The 13,733-nt window shown below is 48.7% G+C and overlaps 1 protein-coding gene across 1 annotated transcript in view; it reads right to left on the reverse strand.

Moving 5' to 3' along the window:
• Window positions 1–5,241, reverse strand: part of Actl6b (actin like 6B) — a 15,569-nt gene extending 10,328 nt beyond the window's left edge. Inside the window, exons 1-4 of the mRNA XM_050131158.1 lie at window positions 5,217–5,241; window positions 4,735–4,811; window positions 4,203–4,368; window positions 3,808–3,908 (exon numbers count right to left, since the gene is read on the reverse strand). Coding sequence (XP_049987115.1) covers window positions 3,808–3,908; window positions 4,203–4,368; window positions 4,735–4,811; window positions 5,217–5,241 — 369 coding nt within the window. The remainder of the gene's footprint in view (window positions 1–3,807; window positions 3,909–4,202; window positions 4,369–4,734; window positions 4,812–5,216) is intronic.
• Between the last annotated feature and the right edge of the window lie 8,492 nt (window positions 5,242–13,733).

The following is a 13,733-nucleotide window of genomic DNA, read 5'->3' on the forward strand; positions in this document are numbered from 1 at the left end:
CCCTCCCTCCCTCCCTCCCTCCCTCCCTCCCTCCCTCCCTCCTTCTCTCCCTCTCTTTCTTGCTTTTTGGTTTTTCAAGACAGAATTTTTCTGTGGAACAGCCCTGGACATCTTGGGACCCTCTCTGTAGACCAGGCTGGCCTCGAACTCACAGAGATTCTCTTGCCTCTGCCTCCTGAGTTCTGGTATTAAAGGCGTGTGCCATCACACCCAGCTTAACTTTTCCTTTTCTTAAAATTTATTTTTATGTGCGTCTCTGTGCATGTGAGTTTTGGTGCTCATGGAGGCCATGGTGTCAGACCCCCTGGGGCTGGACCTACAGGAAGTTTTGAGTCACCTGACATGAGTGTTGAGAATGAACAAGGGTCCTCTGAAAGAGCCCCAAGTGCACTTCTTAGCTGCTGAGCCATCTCTTCAGCTCTGTGGAATACAAGTTTGAAGGCAACCTGGACTACTTAGTTGAGATCCTATGTCAAAAAAATTTTAAGCTGGGAAGTGGTGGCCTATACCTTTAATCCCAGCACTTGGGAAGCAGAGGCAAGTGGATCTCTGTGAGTTCGAGGCCAGCCTGGTCTGGTCTACAGAGTGACTTCCAGGACAGCCAGGGCTACACAGAGAACCCCTGTCTTGAAAAAGCAAACAACAACAAAATTTAAGGTGTGGAAAGTAGCTCAGTTGACAGAGAGGCTTGCCTGACGCACACAAAGCCCTTAGTTCGATGCCCAGCACCACGCAGAACTGGGCCTGGTGGTGCACACCTGTAACCCCAGAACTTGCAATGTAGAAGCAGGAAGAGCAGAAGTTCAAGGTCATCCTGAGCTATAAGAAATAACAAGAAAATTTTTTTACTTTGAGAACATGTTGCGGTGTCTATGAACAGCAGGTGTTATCTGTGGGGGGGTTGTGTGTGTGTTGCTCGTGTGCTCACCTATGCATGTATATTTGGAAGCCTGTGGTCCATATTAGGTAGCTTCTACTACCACCACCACCACCTTTTCTTTGGCGACAGAGCCTCTCCCTTGGCTTGGAGCTTGCTGCTTCAGTTAAGCTGATTACCCTGCAAGTGCTCAGGTCCTGTCTCTGTTGCTTGGTGCTGGGGTTGTAGGTGTGTGCTGCCTCTCATGGCGTTTTTGTTTGTTGGTTTGTTTTTTAACATGGTGCTAGGCATGCACACTCAAGCCCTCATGCTTGCACCGTAAGCACACACACACGGAGACGTTTTGCCAGCTCCTGGAGTGAGTGTCTCTTCAGGGAAGGGGAAGGGCTGACTGGAAGCCTTTGTTGATTTCCATGACGTAAATACTCCAGCAGAGATTGATTTCAAGTCCCTACAGTCCACATCGATTCACTGGGTAAGCAGTTAGGGTGTGAGGTGGACAATGGGCTCTCCCGAGCTGGTATAAGCTGGCACAAGCTGGTGCCAACACACCACTGTTCGTATATCCAAATGCGGATAGTCAGCTTGCCGTTGGACAGACGCCAATTCTGCACAGTGCGCAGATTCAGCTGGGCTTTGAGAGCTATCCGAGGACTAAGTGAGTCAAGGGGCCGAGAAGATGGGACAGTTGGTAAAAACGCCTGATGCACAAGCGTAAGCAACTGAGTCCAGATCATTAGCACCCACAGCGAGATGCCAGGTGCGCTGGCACAGGTCTGAACTCGGCACTGGGAGAGGAGATTGCGAGAGGAGACAGCAGATGTCTGGGACTCTCTGGCCAGCCAGCCTAGTCAATTAGTGGACTCCAGGTTCATTGAGAGAACCCTGTCTCAACAAATTAAGGCTGAGCATGAGAGAGGAAGGCGCCTGCCTTTGACCTGTGGCCGCTATCTACATGCATATGCACCTATGCCTACATGCGCATACACATGCGCAGATTGCCACATTCATGCCTGTCTGTCTGTCTCTGTGTCTGTCTATAAGTCTGTCTGTCTCTCTCTCACACACACATACACGTGCGTGCACATGTGTGCCAGAAACAAATAAATAAATATTCCAATAGGCAACACCAGTTGGACTTGGTGGGATGCAGAAGAATAAGAGGGAAAAGCTATGAAGGTGTGTATGGGATGTGTAAGACGGAGGGAGGGCAGAAGCTGGGAGAGATAATCAAGCATGACATAGTCTTTGGCTAAATAAAATATACCCTGAAGATAATAAATAATAAATTTTTGAATTGGGGTTGGGCTGGGAAGATGACTCAGTGGGTGCAGGGCACTTACTGACACTTCAGACAATGTGACCCACATCCCTGGGACCCACCGGGCAGAAGGAGAGGGCTGATTCCTGAAAGTTGTCCTCTGACCTCCATGGGAGCACATGGCAAGTCTGCGCCCGACTCACACGCTGCACGTCATAAACACACACACAATAATAATAATAATAAACAAAATGAAATAATAACTAAAGTGTGTGTGTGTGTGTGTGTGTGCAGGTACATAGCATGTATGTGCAGGCCAGGGGACATCTTGCCAGAGTTTGTTCTCTCTATTCATTCACCATGTAGGTCCCAGGGATCAAAAGGAGGCTTGACACCAAGTCCCTTTATCCCCTGAGCCATCTTGATGCCCCCAAAGGAGGAGGAGAGCTTAGTGGGGGGAGCCAGGGAGGAAGAGGGTGATGGACTTCTGTGCCATGGAGTGGACAGGAGGGCAGTTGATGAGGATGAAGGGAACCAGAGAAAGAAGAGGGGGAAAGTGAGCAAAGTGCATCAGCGTGTGTATAAATGTCAGAATAAAACCCAGCACTCTGCATGCTAACTTTAAAAATTACCTGAAATTTTATTAAAGGGAAAAATAAAGCAAACAATCGCAAGCCTAGTAGAGTTTATCTATAATCCCAGCACTCAGGAGGCAGAGACAGGTGGATCTCTGTGAGCTCAAGGCCAGCATGGTCCTACAGAGTGAGTTCCAGGACAGGCTCTAAAGCTACAGAAAAACCCTGTCTTAAAAAAACCAACATATGAAAAAAAAAACCCAAAAACCCAAAAAGTCAACTGAAATTCCAGCACGGCTGAGGGAGTGACTCACAAAGCCCCACCCCTAACTGCGGAGCAATTGTTGATTGATGGCTGTGGGAGAGGGAGAGACAGCTTTCTTCAGGGTGAGGCTTGACGGTCTTACACCCGTGCACACAGAGATGCTACTGAGTGGACTCAGTCTTTTTGTTTGTTTGTTTGGTTGTTTGTTTTTTTAAAGCACAGGAAGTTGGGAGACAAAAGTGGTAGAAGAAACAAGGGAAGAACTGGAGGGAGGATGGGCTGTATTTAATAAAAAACATTATATGCATGTGTGAAATTCTCAACAACAAAAAATATATACAAGGAAATCGGTGTATTTTTGAAACTGAGTCTCTTTATGTGGTCCTGGAACTCATGTAGTTGAAGATGACCTTGGATTGCTGATACTCCTGCTTCTACCTCCTGAGCACTGGGATTACAGTCTTAACCTTTTTTTCCTTCAGTAAGTAGTAGAGTTTGAACCCAGAGCCTTGTACATGCCAAGCAAGCACACTCCACCAAATGAACTACATTGGTAATATGTGTATATATAACATTGACCAGAAATTTAAGTCTGCGTGAACAACAATGGGCAATGGAGTGGATGGAGCTGGAAGAGAGGAGGAGGGGATGGAAAATAAGCCAGTGGTCGAAAGTGGAAGGCATGTGGTCGAAAATGACAGGGTGAGAAAGAAAATTCTGGAAAGGAAGGCGAAGTGACTGAGAGTGGCGGCTCCAAACTAGAGGTGATGGAGGAAAGAGTGTGTCACCAGGGATCCAGGGTCAGATGTGGTCTGGCTGAGCCACTCACCGGAGCCTCCGACATGAGTACCGGGTGCAGGTTGGGCTCGGACTTGACATGTTTGCTGTAGGTATGATCCAGGATGGCTCTGAAGCATTCCCAGTCCTCAACTAGGGGCAGAGGACCAGCGTGGAGAGACAGATGGGAAGGTAGGAAGGAAGGCAAGGGTCAGAGACAGGAAGTAAAGGAGAGAGGGAGGTCAAGTCTAGAGGAAGGTGAGTCCGACTTCAGCTGACAAGCACCCCCTCCCTTAAGTTCCAGAATTCTAGGGGCCCTGGTCTGAGATCCCTGTAGGGAGCCACAAGGAAATTCTTGGGACTTGGGCAGGAGCAAGCAAGACTCTTTGGGTGTGGAGATTGGTAACCACGTGTGGGGTGGCTCCCAGGTGGGGGTGGGGCCCTTACTCATGCCGTTCTTGAGGGGCGACATGACCTCTGCTCCATCCCGAGGCACGTGCAGGGCATTGGTGTCGATGTGAAAAATCTTCCCTTTCTTCTCTTTCTCCCCCTCCAGCTCCAGCCCGCCCCCCTCTTCTGCGGCCAGCAGCCCCACAGTGGTGGGGAAGTCAGCCTGGCAATGAGGAACATGAGCGGGCAGCCAGGTTACTCCCTCCTTTCTTGGAAACAGGATATCGCTATGAAGCAACTTTCTATGTAGACCAGGCTGATCTCAAACTTAAAGAGATCCGCATGTCTCTGCCTCCCGAGTGCTGGGATTAAAGGAGCGCTACCATGCCCAGCTGGATCGCCCCCTGCTAGTCCCTTGTCCAACTCCGTCCAACTGCACTCAATGCCCTCAGCCACCCTTCGGCTTCCTCCTCTGGCTTCACTCAGGTGAGCGATTTGGAATGAACTGTGCAAGTTTGTTTGTGGGCCGACCCGCCCGGCAGAGGGTGTCCCAGCCCCAGGGATTTGGAGAGGGGACTGGAAGGCTCACCTTGGGGCAGTCCTCCCCAGCGTACCCAGCTCGGACTGAGAAGGAACCAATGTCAAAGACGAGCGCTCCCACCTCATCTGTACAAGGAGACAGGTGTGTGAGGGGATCCCTTCCCAAATTGTCCCCCTACATAGCTTGGAGAGGAGTCTGGGGGTATAGCCACAGTTTGAACTTCAGCATGGAGTAGGTGGGAAATCCACCTGGACTTCGGCGCGTTCTGGAAGTGGAGGGTCAAAGCCACCAGAGTTCCCTCTTGCCTAGTGGCCTGGCAGGGAAAAGAAAGGTCCAGGGACCGGGAGGCAGTGCACGCTTGGGAACCCCAGAAGGATGGAAATCAGAAGTAGTGGGAGACCCAAACCTCAGGCTGGACCTGATGCAGTACGGAGGTGACAGGCCCAGGGATGCTCAGGGCTTGGGACGCGCGGGTTCGGGACGCAGGGCTGTAGACCAGGCCGAGAGCCCGGTACCGCAGGCCGGCTCACCTCCGCCGTAGACGCCCCCGCTCATAGTGCCCTCTCTACGCGGCTCGCGGCCCGTGGGCGGCGGCGGGATCAGCACCGAGGCGGCCGGACAGCTCCCGGGATCCCGGGCGGGGCGAAGCGCAGCGGCGGCCAATCAGGAGGCTGGATCCCCGCCCCCAACGGCGCGGCCGATTGGTTACGGAGAGAGACAATAACCCGGCTGGGGGCCGTTGCTTTAAAGGGGCAGCGGCTTCTTCGTGCCGAGGTTGGGAGGGGGTGAGGGTCGGACTGCAAGAGCCCTAGAGACTGGCTCAAGACACAGAGAAAGCAGGAAAGAGATGGAGACTCGGACTCCATAGGGTGACGGACCCCATGATGGCATGGGACCCCCGCTTCTTTAGTGTTTTTTATTTTTTAATTTTTTTAAAAGAATGCAATTGAAGGAGCGGTCGCCAAAGGTGTTCATCCCCCCAGACTCCTGAGCCAGTATCTACCACATTCAGCCTAAATGCAAACATAGAGAGATGGGAGGATAGAGGGACTAGAGGAGTATGTCTCTCCATCTCTCCCGTCTTTCCACCTTTGTCTTTGGGCTTATTAATTTATTTTGTAGAGCAGGCTGGCCTCAAACTTCAGAGACCCACCGGCCTCTGCCCCAGGTGTCATAACAACGGGTTTATTTTCTCCTATTTGGGTCAGGGTCTCATGTAGCAGAGGTTAGGCTCAAACTCACTGTATCTGAGGATGACTTTGAACTTGGGATCCCCTTCCTCGACTTCCTACCTCGACCTACCTGGAGTGCTAGGATTGCAAAGTCTGTGCTATCTAACACCCCAGTTTGTGAAGCTCAGGGGATGGAACCCGGGGTTTTATGCATATTAGACATGAACTCTGCCAACTGGTCCATGCCTCCAGCCCCTCCCCTCTCGTCTCTTCCTGACACCATTCCCCAGTTCCTTGACCTTGTTCACAACAGACAATATAGCATATGTGTGTGCACACGTTTACCTGTAGGCACTTGGCCAGCCCAGCAAACCTATTTTTGTTTCGTTCATCTTTGAGATTCTAATACATTGCATTCTTTCCCTTTTCCCTTTCTAGACCCTTCTCTATTCCTCTCCTTGCTCTTTCAAGTCCATGGCCTCTTTTTTAAGTATATAAGTATATACTCTTAAATATAACCTGTCCCGTCTGTATGTTACTTGTACGTACATTTTCAGCGTTGGCCATTTGGTAATGAATAACTAGCCGGTTTGCTCTTACCTGGGGAAGGAAGATTATTTCTCCTTCTCCCAGCACTCTAGTGAGCCTTGATTCACCTCCCTACCCAGATGCCTGTTGTCTAAAATCATTCACTGGGAAGTCTTGCTCTTTGCCAGGGGTAGTGGCAGATACCTGTCTTTGCAACATTTTGGAGGCGGTGGCAGGACAGTGAGCTTGAAGAGAGCTGTGCTATGTAGGACTCAGAGAAACCTTGTCTCAGAAAGAACGAACGAAAGCACAGAAGAGAAAAGAGAAGTTGACATGGTCCAGTTGGCCAAGCGCTAGGACCCAAGTTTGGATCCTTACCTCTCATCTAAGATCCAAGTGTGGCAGCTTGTAACCCGACAGTGGGAGGCAGGTAGACAGAGGAGGATTCCAAGGGACTTGCAGGCTGACCAGTCTCACTGAATCCATGCTCCCTGGGTTCAATGAGAGATCCTATCTCAAAAAATAAAATAAAAGATGACTGAAAAAGACATTAGACTTTGACCTCTGTCCTTCATACACATGCACACACACACACACACACAATGTGCACGTGCAACTGAACACTTGAGTGCATAAACACAGAACAACACACATGCACACGAAATCCATTTTCTTGAAAGTCCCTAGGTTCTTGTGGGTCCCTGGATCCACTGACATATTAATTTTGAGATTAACAGTTAAGGAATGACCTTGATAGCTCAGAGTAGCACAGACTTTAGGTGACCCATGTGTCCAGGTATATGTGTTTGCGTGTGCTAGTATATGTGCACATAGGTACATTTATATTGCACACACGCCCACCTGCTGCTGGAAGAGAGAACTGTGACCGTCTTGGAGATGTCTCCCCTTCCTAGATGCTCACTGTGGAGGGTTGAATCATATGTCTGCCATAAGATTTGGGCATTGGAGTACTTGTTCCTCAGTTGATGACTGTTTGGGGAGCATTAGGAGGTGTGACTCAAAGGTAAGTCTGTCTCTGGGAGGACTCTGAGGTTTCCAGATGTGAGCCCTCAGCTGCTCCTGCTGCATGGTCCTGTTCGGTCATCACGGTCTCCAACCCTGTGGAAGCAAAAGGCCAGCATCTTCTCTAAGCTGCCTTCCTCACTTACCACTCTGTCACAGAAGTAGAAAAGTAACCAAGACAGCCACTTGGTGGTGGTGCATGCCTTTGGTCCCAGCACTCAGGAGGCAGATGCAAGCGGATCTCTGTGAGTCTGAGGCCAGCCTGGTCTACACAACGAGTTCCAGCACAGCCAGGGATACACAGAGAAACCCTGTATCATCGAGAAACAAAAACAATCAAGCTAACGAAAAACTAATGAATACACTCACTATGAAAGAGACCTCACCCTTCCCAGCCAAAGGTAGATGGGTTAAGCTGCCTGACTGGTTCTGCTGGTGACAGGCACTTACCACAGCCAGCTGTGCCTGACTTCAGACCCAGATCCCTGGATGGGACAGATCCAGGTGCCCCTGGGAGGTGAGAAGTATAGGGCAGAGAGGTGACTCATGAGCTGGGAGACTGAGACTTCCTCAAGTGACCCCTTGGTTTGTCACTGTGCTCTCTAAACAGGGGACATCGCTCTGAGCCAGTGTTTCTTCATGCCCCAAAATGCAGATGTGAGGATAAAAGGAAAACCGGGGTGGAGGAGTGTGAGGGGGGGGAGAATGATTCTTGTGATGATTTACTGATATCTCCACCCCCTTCTGTTGGTGTTGGAGATCAAATCCAGACAAGAACTCTACTATTGAATCAGACTCCAGCCCTCACTAGGGGACTCTAGGCAGGGGCTCTACCACTGAGCCATGCCCCAGCCCCTCACTGGGGGATTCTAGGCAGGGGCTCTAGCACTGAATCACGTCCCCAGATAAGAGGCTTTCATGTTTTGCTATGCCTAAATTGGGAATCTGCAGTCGATCTTGTGTTGTTAGGTAGTGTATTTCTTTCTGGCTTCAGGAAAAGGTGCATCTGGCTAATTAAGAAGGCAATTTGTTAGCAGGGCGGTGGTGGCGCACACCTTTAATCCCAGCACTCGGGAGGCAGAGGTAGGGGGATCTCTGTGAGTTCGAGACCAGCCTGGTCTACAAGAGCTAGTTCCAGGACAGGCTCCAAAGCTACAGAGAAACCTTGTCTCAAAAAAATTAAAAAAAAAAAAGACAATTTGCCTCTCAATCAACCCTGGCTAATATCATTTGATTCTGGTTTAGATTCTAGCATATCATAGACATAGTTAAAATAATTACTGCATTTTATTTGTTTCCTTCATGAACTCAGGAAACATCTTTAGCTGGGTATGGAAACACCATGTCTCAAAAAACATATATATGCCGGGCGATGGTGGCGCACGCCTTTAATCCCAGCACTCGGGAGGCAGAGGCAGGCGGATCTCTATGAGTTCGAGACCAGCCTGGTCTACAGAGCTAGTTCCAGGACAGGCTCCAAAGCCACAGAGAAACCTTGTCTCGAAAAACCAAAAAAAAAATGTTGTTATTATTATAACATATATATTATTAATATATATTATTTAAAAGTTAAAAAAGGAAGTGAGGTGAGAGGAGCTCATGTTGAACTGTGGCAATGATTATGGATCCTAAGTGAACAAGGTAAGGAAGATTCCCTACACAGAGAAGCAGGTGAAGGGTCTGCAGATATGAACATGACGGAAATCTGTGGAAGGAGGAGCTTTGCCTAGAAGAGAGTCTATGAGCAGAAGCCGTATCAAGGGCAGGTTAGACTGGAAAAGTGACCAAAGCTTTGTGATTTTATTGCTGCTGTTGTTCACTGGTCTATTTGAGACAGGGACTCATGCAGCCCCCGCTGACCTCCTGTTCCCTCAGTAGATGTAGCTACTGTTGAGGCTGGCCTTGAACTCTTGGTCCTCCTGCCTCTGATTCCCAAGTGCTAGGATTGCAATGGTGTGCATCACCATATCTGGTTAGGGACTTTGCTTCCTTTATTGCTATTGCTATTATAATTATGAATGTGTGTGCATGCTATGTGTGTATGACTGTGTGTGAGACAGATTGTGTGTGCTATGGTGTGTTATTGTGTGTGTGTGCACTATGAGTGTGAGTATGTGTGTGCTATGGGTGTGTGACTGTGTGTGTGCACTATGAGTGTGATTGTGTGTGTGTGCATGTGTTATAAGTGTGGGAATTGTGTGTGTATGTGCTATGGGTGTGTGTGTGCTATGGGTGTGTGTGTGTGTGTGCATGTTACGCATGTGTGAGGGCAGGTATGTATGTGGAGATCAGGGAACAACTCTTGGTCGTCACTGCTCTCCTTCGACCTTGTTGAGGCCAAATCTCTTTTGTTTCTATTGCTCGCCATAAACATCAAGCTAGGCGGTCTGTGAGCTTCTGGGTGATCCTCCTGTCTAATGCCCATCTCACCGCAGGCTTGCTGTGATTACACGCGCACACCAGCACATTCGGCTTTTTTTTTCTTTTATGGTTTCTCAGCATCAAGCTCAGGTCATGTGACTTGCACAGTGGAGCTTTCACCACCCACTGGGCCATCTCACCAGTCCTAGGAACTTGACTCCTCATTAAGTACACAAAAATGTTTACTGTGTGCCTGGAATTTTAACAAATGCTCTACAAATATAAATTTGTTTGGTTCTTAAAACAAACCAATTATGAGCATAATTTTGCGACAACAGAGGCAAAGAAGGCTCGCTCATGAACAACACACATCTGCCAGTCCAGGGCTCAGGAACACGGGAAGAGTGTAAATTCATGGTCAGCCTGGGCTACACAGAGACTTCCTGTCTCACAAAGCAAATGCAGCAGGCTGGAGGGAAGGCCCAGTGGATGAGAGTGCTCGTTGCTCTTGCAGAGGACTTAGATTCAATTCCCAGCGCCCACATGTGGCTTACAACAACCTTTAACTCAAGTCCCAGGGGATCTGGTATCTCCTCTGATCTCCCTGGGCATCAGGCATGCACAGGGTGCACAGATATACATGCAGGCAAGAAACTCACATGTATTAAATAAGCTACTCTTCTTTTAAAAATGCAAAGCAAAAGAAAGATAGCATTAATGAGCTACCCAAGGTCACTCAGCCAGCAAGTGACCACTGATCTGTGGGTCGAACTGTATGAAACGTGTTGATATTAGGGTAAATGTTTTTTATTCTTGCTATGACTTCAAGTTTTCTGTATTCTAAAAGGTTTTTATTTTTATTGTGTTTTGGCGGTTTGTCTGCATATATATATATATATATATATATATATATATATATATGTGCACCATGTATATGTATGGTACATGTACCTACAGAGGCCAGAAGAGGGATCCCCTGGAGCTGGAGTTACAGACAGTTGTGTACTGCCATGCAGGTGCTGAGAATCGAACCCAGATCTTTTGGAACCACAACTGGTAGGTTGTGTGCATGTGTGTGTTCATACATGAGCAAAGTGCATGCACACACGCACACACACAGATACACACACTCACGTGCCACAGTTTGCCTGTGAAGGTCACAGGACAACTTGCAAGGCTCAGTTCTCTTCTTCCACAACATGAGTTCTAGGGATCAAACTCAGGTTACCAAGGCTCCGCAACAAGCTCCTTGGCCTGCTGAATCATCTCGCTGACCATCCATCCATATTCTGTAGGTGTCTATTGCCGGTCCTGGTAGGCGTGGACTCGGGATCCATGTTGGTCGCCAGATGCTGTAGAGTACAATAAAGTAGTCCCACACTAGCCCAGAATGGGGTATAATGAAGGTCCCTTTATTTAGGGGAGACTCAGAGATCAGCAGTCCTCTGCGTGAGTGGGGGACAGGAACCGAATCCAGCAGCCAAGGGCCTGCACACACTTTTTACAACTGTATATATACTACATGTGGCCACGCTCAGAACAGGCCAGTGTCTAAAGGCTATTGGCTGAAGGAGTTCCCACAACAGGTATCAGTGGGCACTGGGAACAAGACAGGTTACAGGTATTGAAGAGACTCTCAGAGTTCAGTGTCCATAAAGGAAGAGAGACAGTTAAATACTTAATTCAATCAAGTCAACAAAGATCCCCACATTCCGTGTCCATACACAGGCTACCGCAAACACTGTATTGATATCTAAAGTCAGGCCCTTATTTTGGAAATGGCTTCGTTTTTGTTGTTGTTGTTTTTGTTTTCTGGGTTTTTTGTTTTGTTTTGTTTTTGTTTGTTTGTTTTTTAAAGAAATGACTTAGTTTTGTGTAAAGTTCTTCCCTAGGGAGACATAAAGTACCCCTCCCCACCTCCTCCTATGGTCCCAACAACATGGTTCTACCACAGCTCCCCCTCGAACTAACGAGTTTACCAGGCTTATTGCGGAGGATGAGCGAAGGAGTCCCCAAGCAGACACCCTGGATGGATGATGGCTTCTCGCAGCTGGAGTCTCTCTTCAGTTAACCTCCTCCACTCTCTATAACTTGTATACAGACAGAATTGCATACAAATGCCTGGGAGGAAGTGGGGAGCCCAAGGGTCCAATGGCCCTCCCCCCACCCCCGCACCGCGCTCAAGAAGCAATGTCAACAGGCCACAGGCCCAATTGCGATGAACCTGCATGCTGGCACAGCTGATCTGGCGGTGATAGCAGCTGCTTTGCTGAGAGGACTGTATTCTATCTCCACTTGGCATCTTGTGAGAGTCGGCTTCGCGCTGGCCCAGGTCTCCTCTTGCCTTCTGCCAGATAAAGTCAAATGCTTTGGCCACACAGGAAGTCCTTGGCCCAGTACAGGTGGCAGGAACTCAAAAATACCCGGCCTGGTAGAGGCTGCACTAGAGATGGGGCCAGCATTGCAGCAGGGGCACAGCCAGCCTTGTGAGTCGGCAAGCAGTCTTTAACCTGCATCCCAGAAAATGACCTGAAAGAAATGCGCGCGTGCACGCGTATGCACGCATATTTGTGCATATTTGTGCGTGCATGTGTGTGTGATAGAGCTGAATGGAGTCTAGGTGGAAGGCATCCTGAATTATTTTGTGGACTTAAGGATTGAACCCAGGGTCTTGTATACGTCCTGCAAGCTCTCTACTGTTTAGCCACGCCCCCAGCCCCTCACTGAGGGATTCTAGGCAGCTACTCTATCTCTCAGAGGTGCTCCAAGCCCAACTGTATGATTTGGAACAGGGAAGTCATATGATCCAATTTGCATTTAAGAAAGATATCTGGCAGCTAATTGGTAGGGTGGTTAGAGAAGGGGTACCCTAGAGTCAGAAAATAAGTAGGAACTCAGGAAACAGCAATTGGTATAAATTTAAGGGATGGATTTCCACATATTCAAGAGACAGCGATATAAACTGCTAACCTTTCACTGACTCCATCCTGCCTAGACCAGACAAAGTCTGACTTTGTAGCCCAAGTTGTCCTTCACCTCCTGGATTTAGGCTTACAGCCATGCACCACCAAGTTTTTTTTGTTTTACTATAGTCTACTATTACTCTAATAATATTAATACATGACTAGCAACTGCATAGCCCAGCCTTCCTGTGTCTGATCAGCTTTAAACAGAGGGGAAGGACTTGTGGCCCCATTGTCCTAGAATGTCTATTTGGGGTTGTTTCTTAAGTTATCGCTTGTGGTTTTTTTTTAAAGATTTATTTATTAATTATGTATACAACATTCTGCCTCCGTGTATGCCCGCACGCCGGAAGAGGGCGTCAGATCTCATTACAGATGGTTGGGAACCACCATGTGGTTGCTGGGAATTGAACTCAGGACCTCTGGAAGAGCAGCCAGTGCTCTTAACCTCTGAGCCATCTCTCCAGCCCCTTGTGGTTTTTTTTTTTTAATAAGGGGTAGCTCAGGGTGGCATCAAACCCTTGATCCTCTTGCCTCTGCCTCCTCAGCACCTCATACCAGGGTTACCCGCTACAATGGGCACTTGTTTTGTTTCTCTCTGCTTTGTTTCCAGAGCGAAGTGCTCACTGCGCAGAGCAGGCTGGCCTTGAACTCACTGAAGGCTACTCTCGTGTTTTTGATTTCTGAGCTTAAAGGCATAAGCTACAGGCCCAGCTGCTCTCTTTGTTAAGCTGGAGAGAATGCGGTGCTCCTGGGTGGACGGTGGTTATTCTGTTCTAGTCAGTTGAAGACTGGCAGGAGAAGATGCTGGGGGCATGCCAAACCTAAGTGAGGATGGCTGGACATGGAGGTGCGCACCTGTGATCTCAACACTGTGAGCGGCAGTAAGGAATGCAAGGGTTCTTCCTTCCCTTCCCTTCCCTTCCCTTCCCTTCCCTTCCCTTCCCTTCCCTTCCCTTCCCTTCCCTTCCCTTCCCTTCCCTTCCCTTCCCTTCCCTTC

The sequence above is a fragment of the Alexandromys fortis genome, unplaced genomic scaffold (genome assembly GCF_014885135.2).
Source record: "Alexandromys fortis isolate MF-2015 unplaced genomic scaffold, M_Fortis_MF-2015_v1.1 scaffold_370, whole genome shotgun sequence".
NCBI lineage: Eukaryota > Metazoa > Chordata > Mammalia > Rodentia > Cricetidae > Alexandromys > Alexandromys fortis.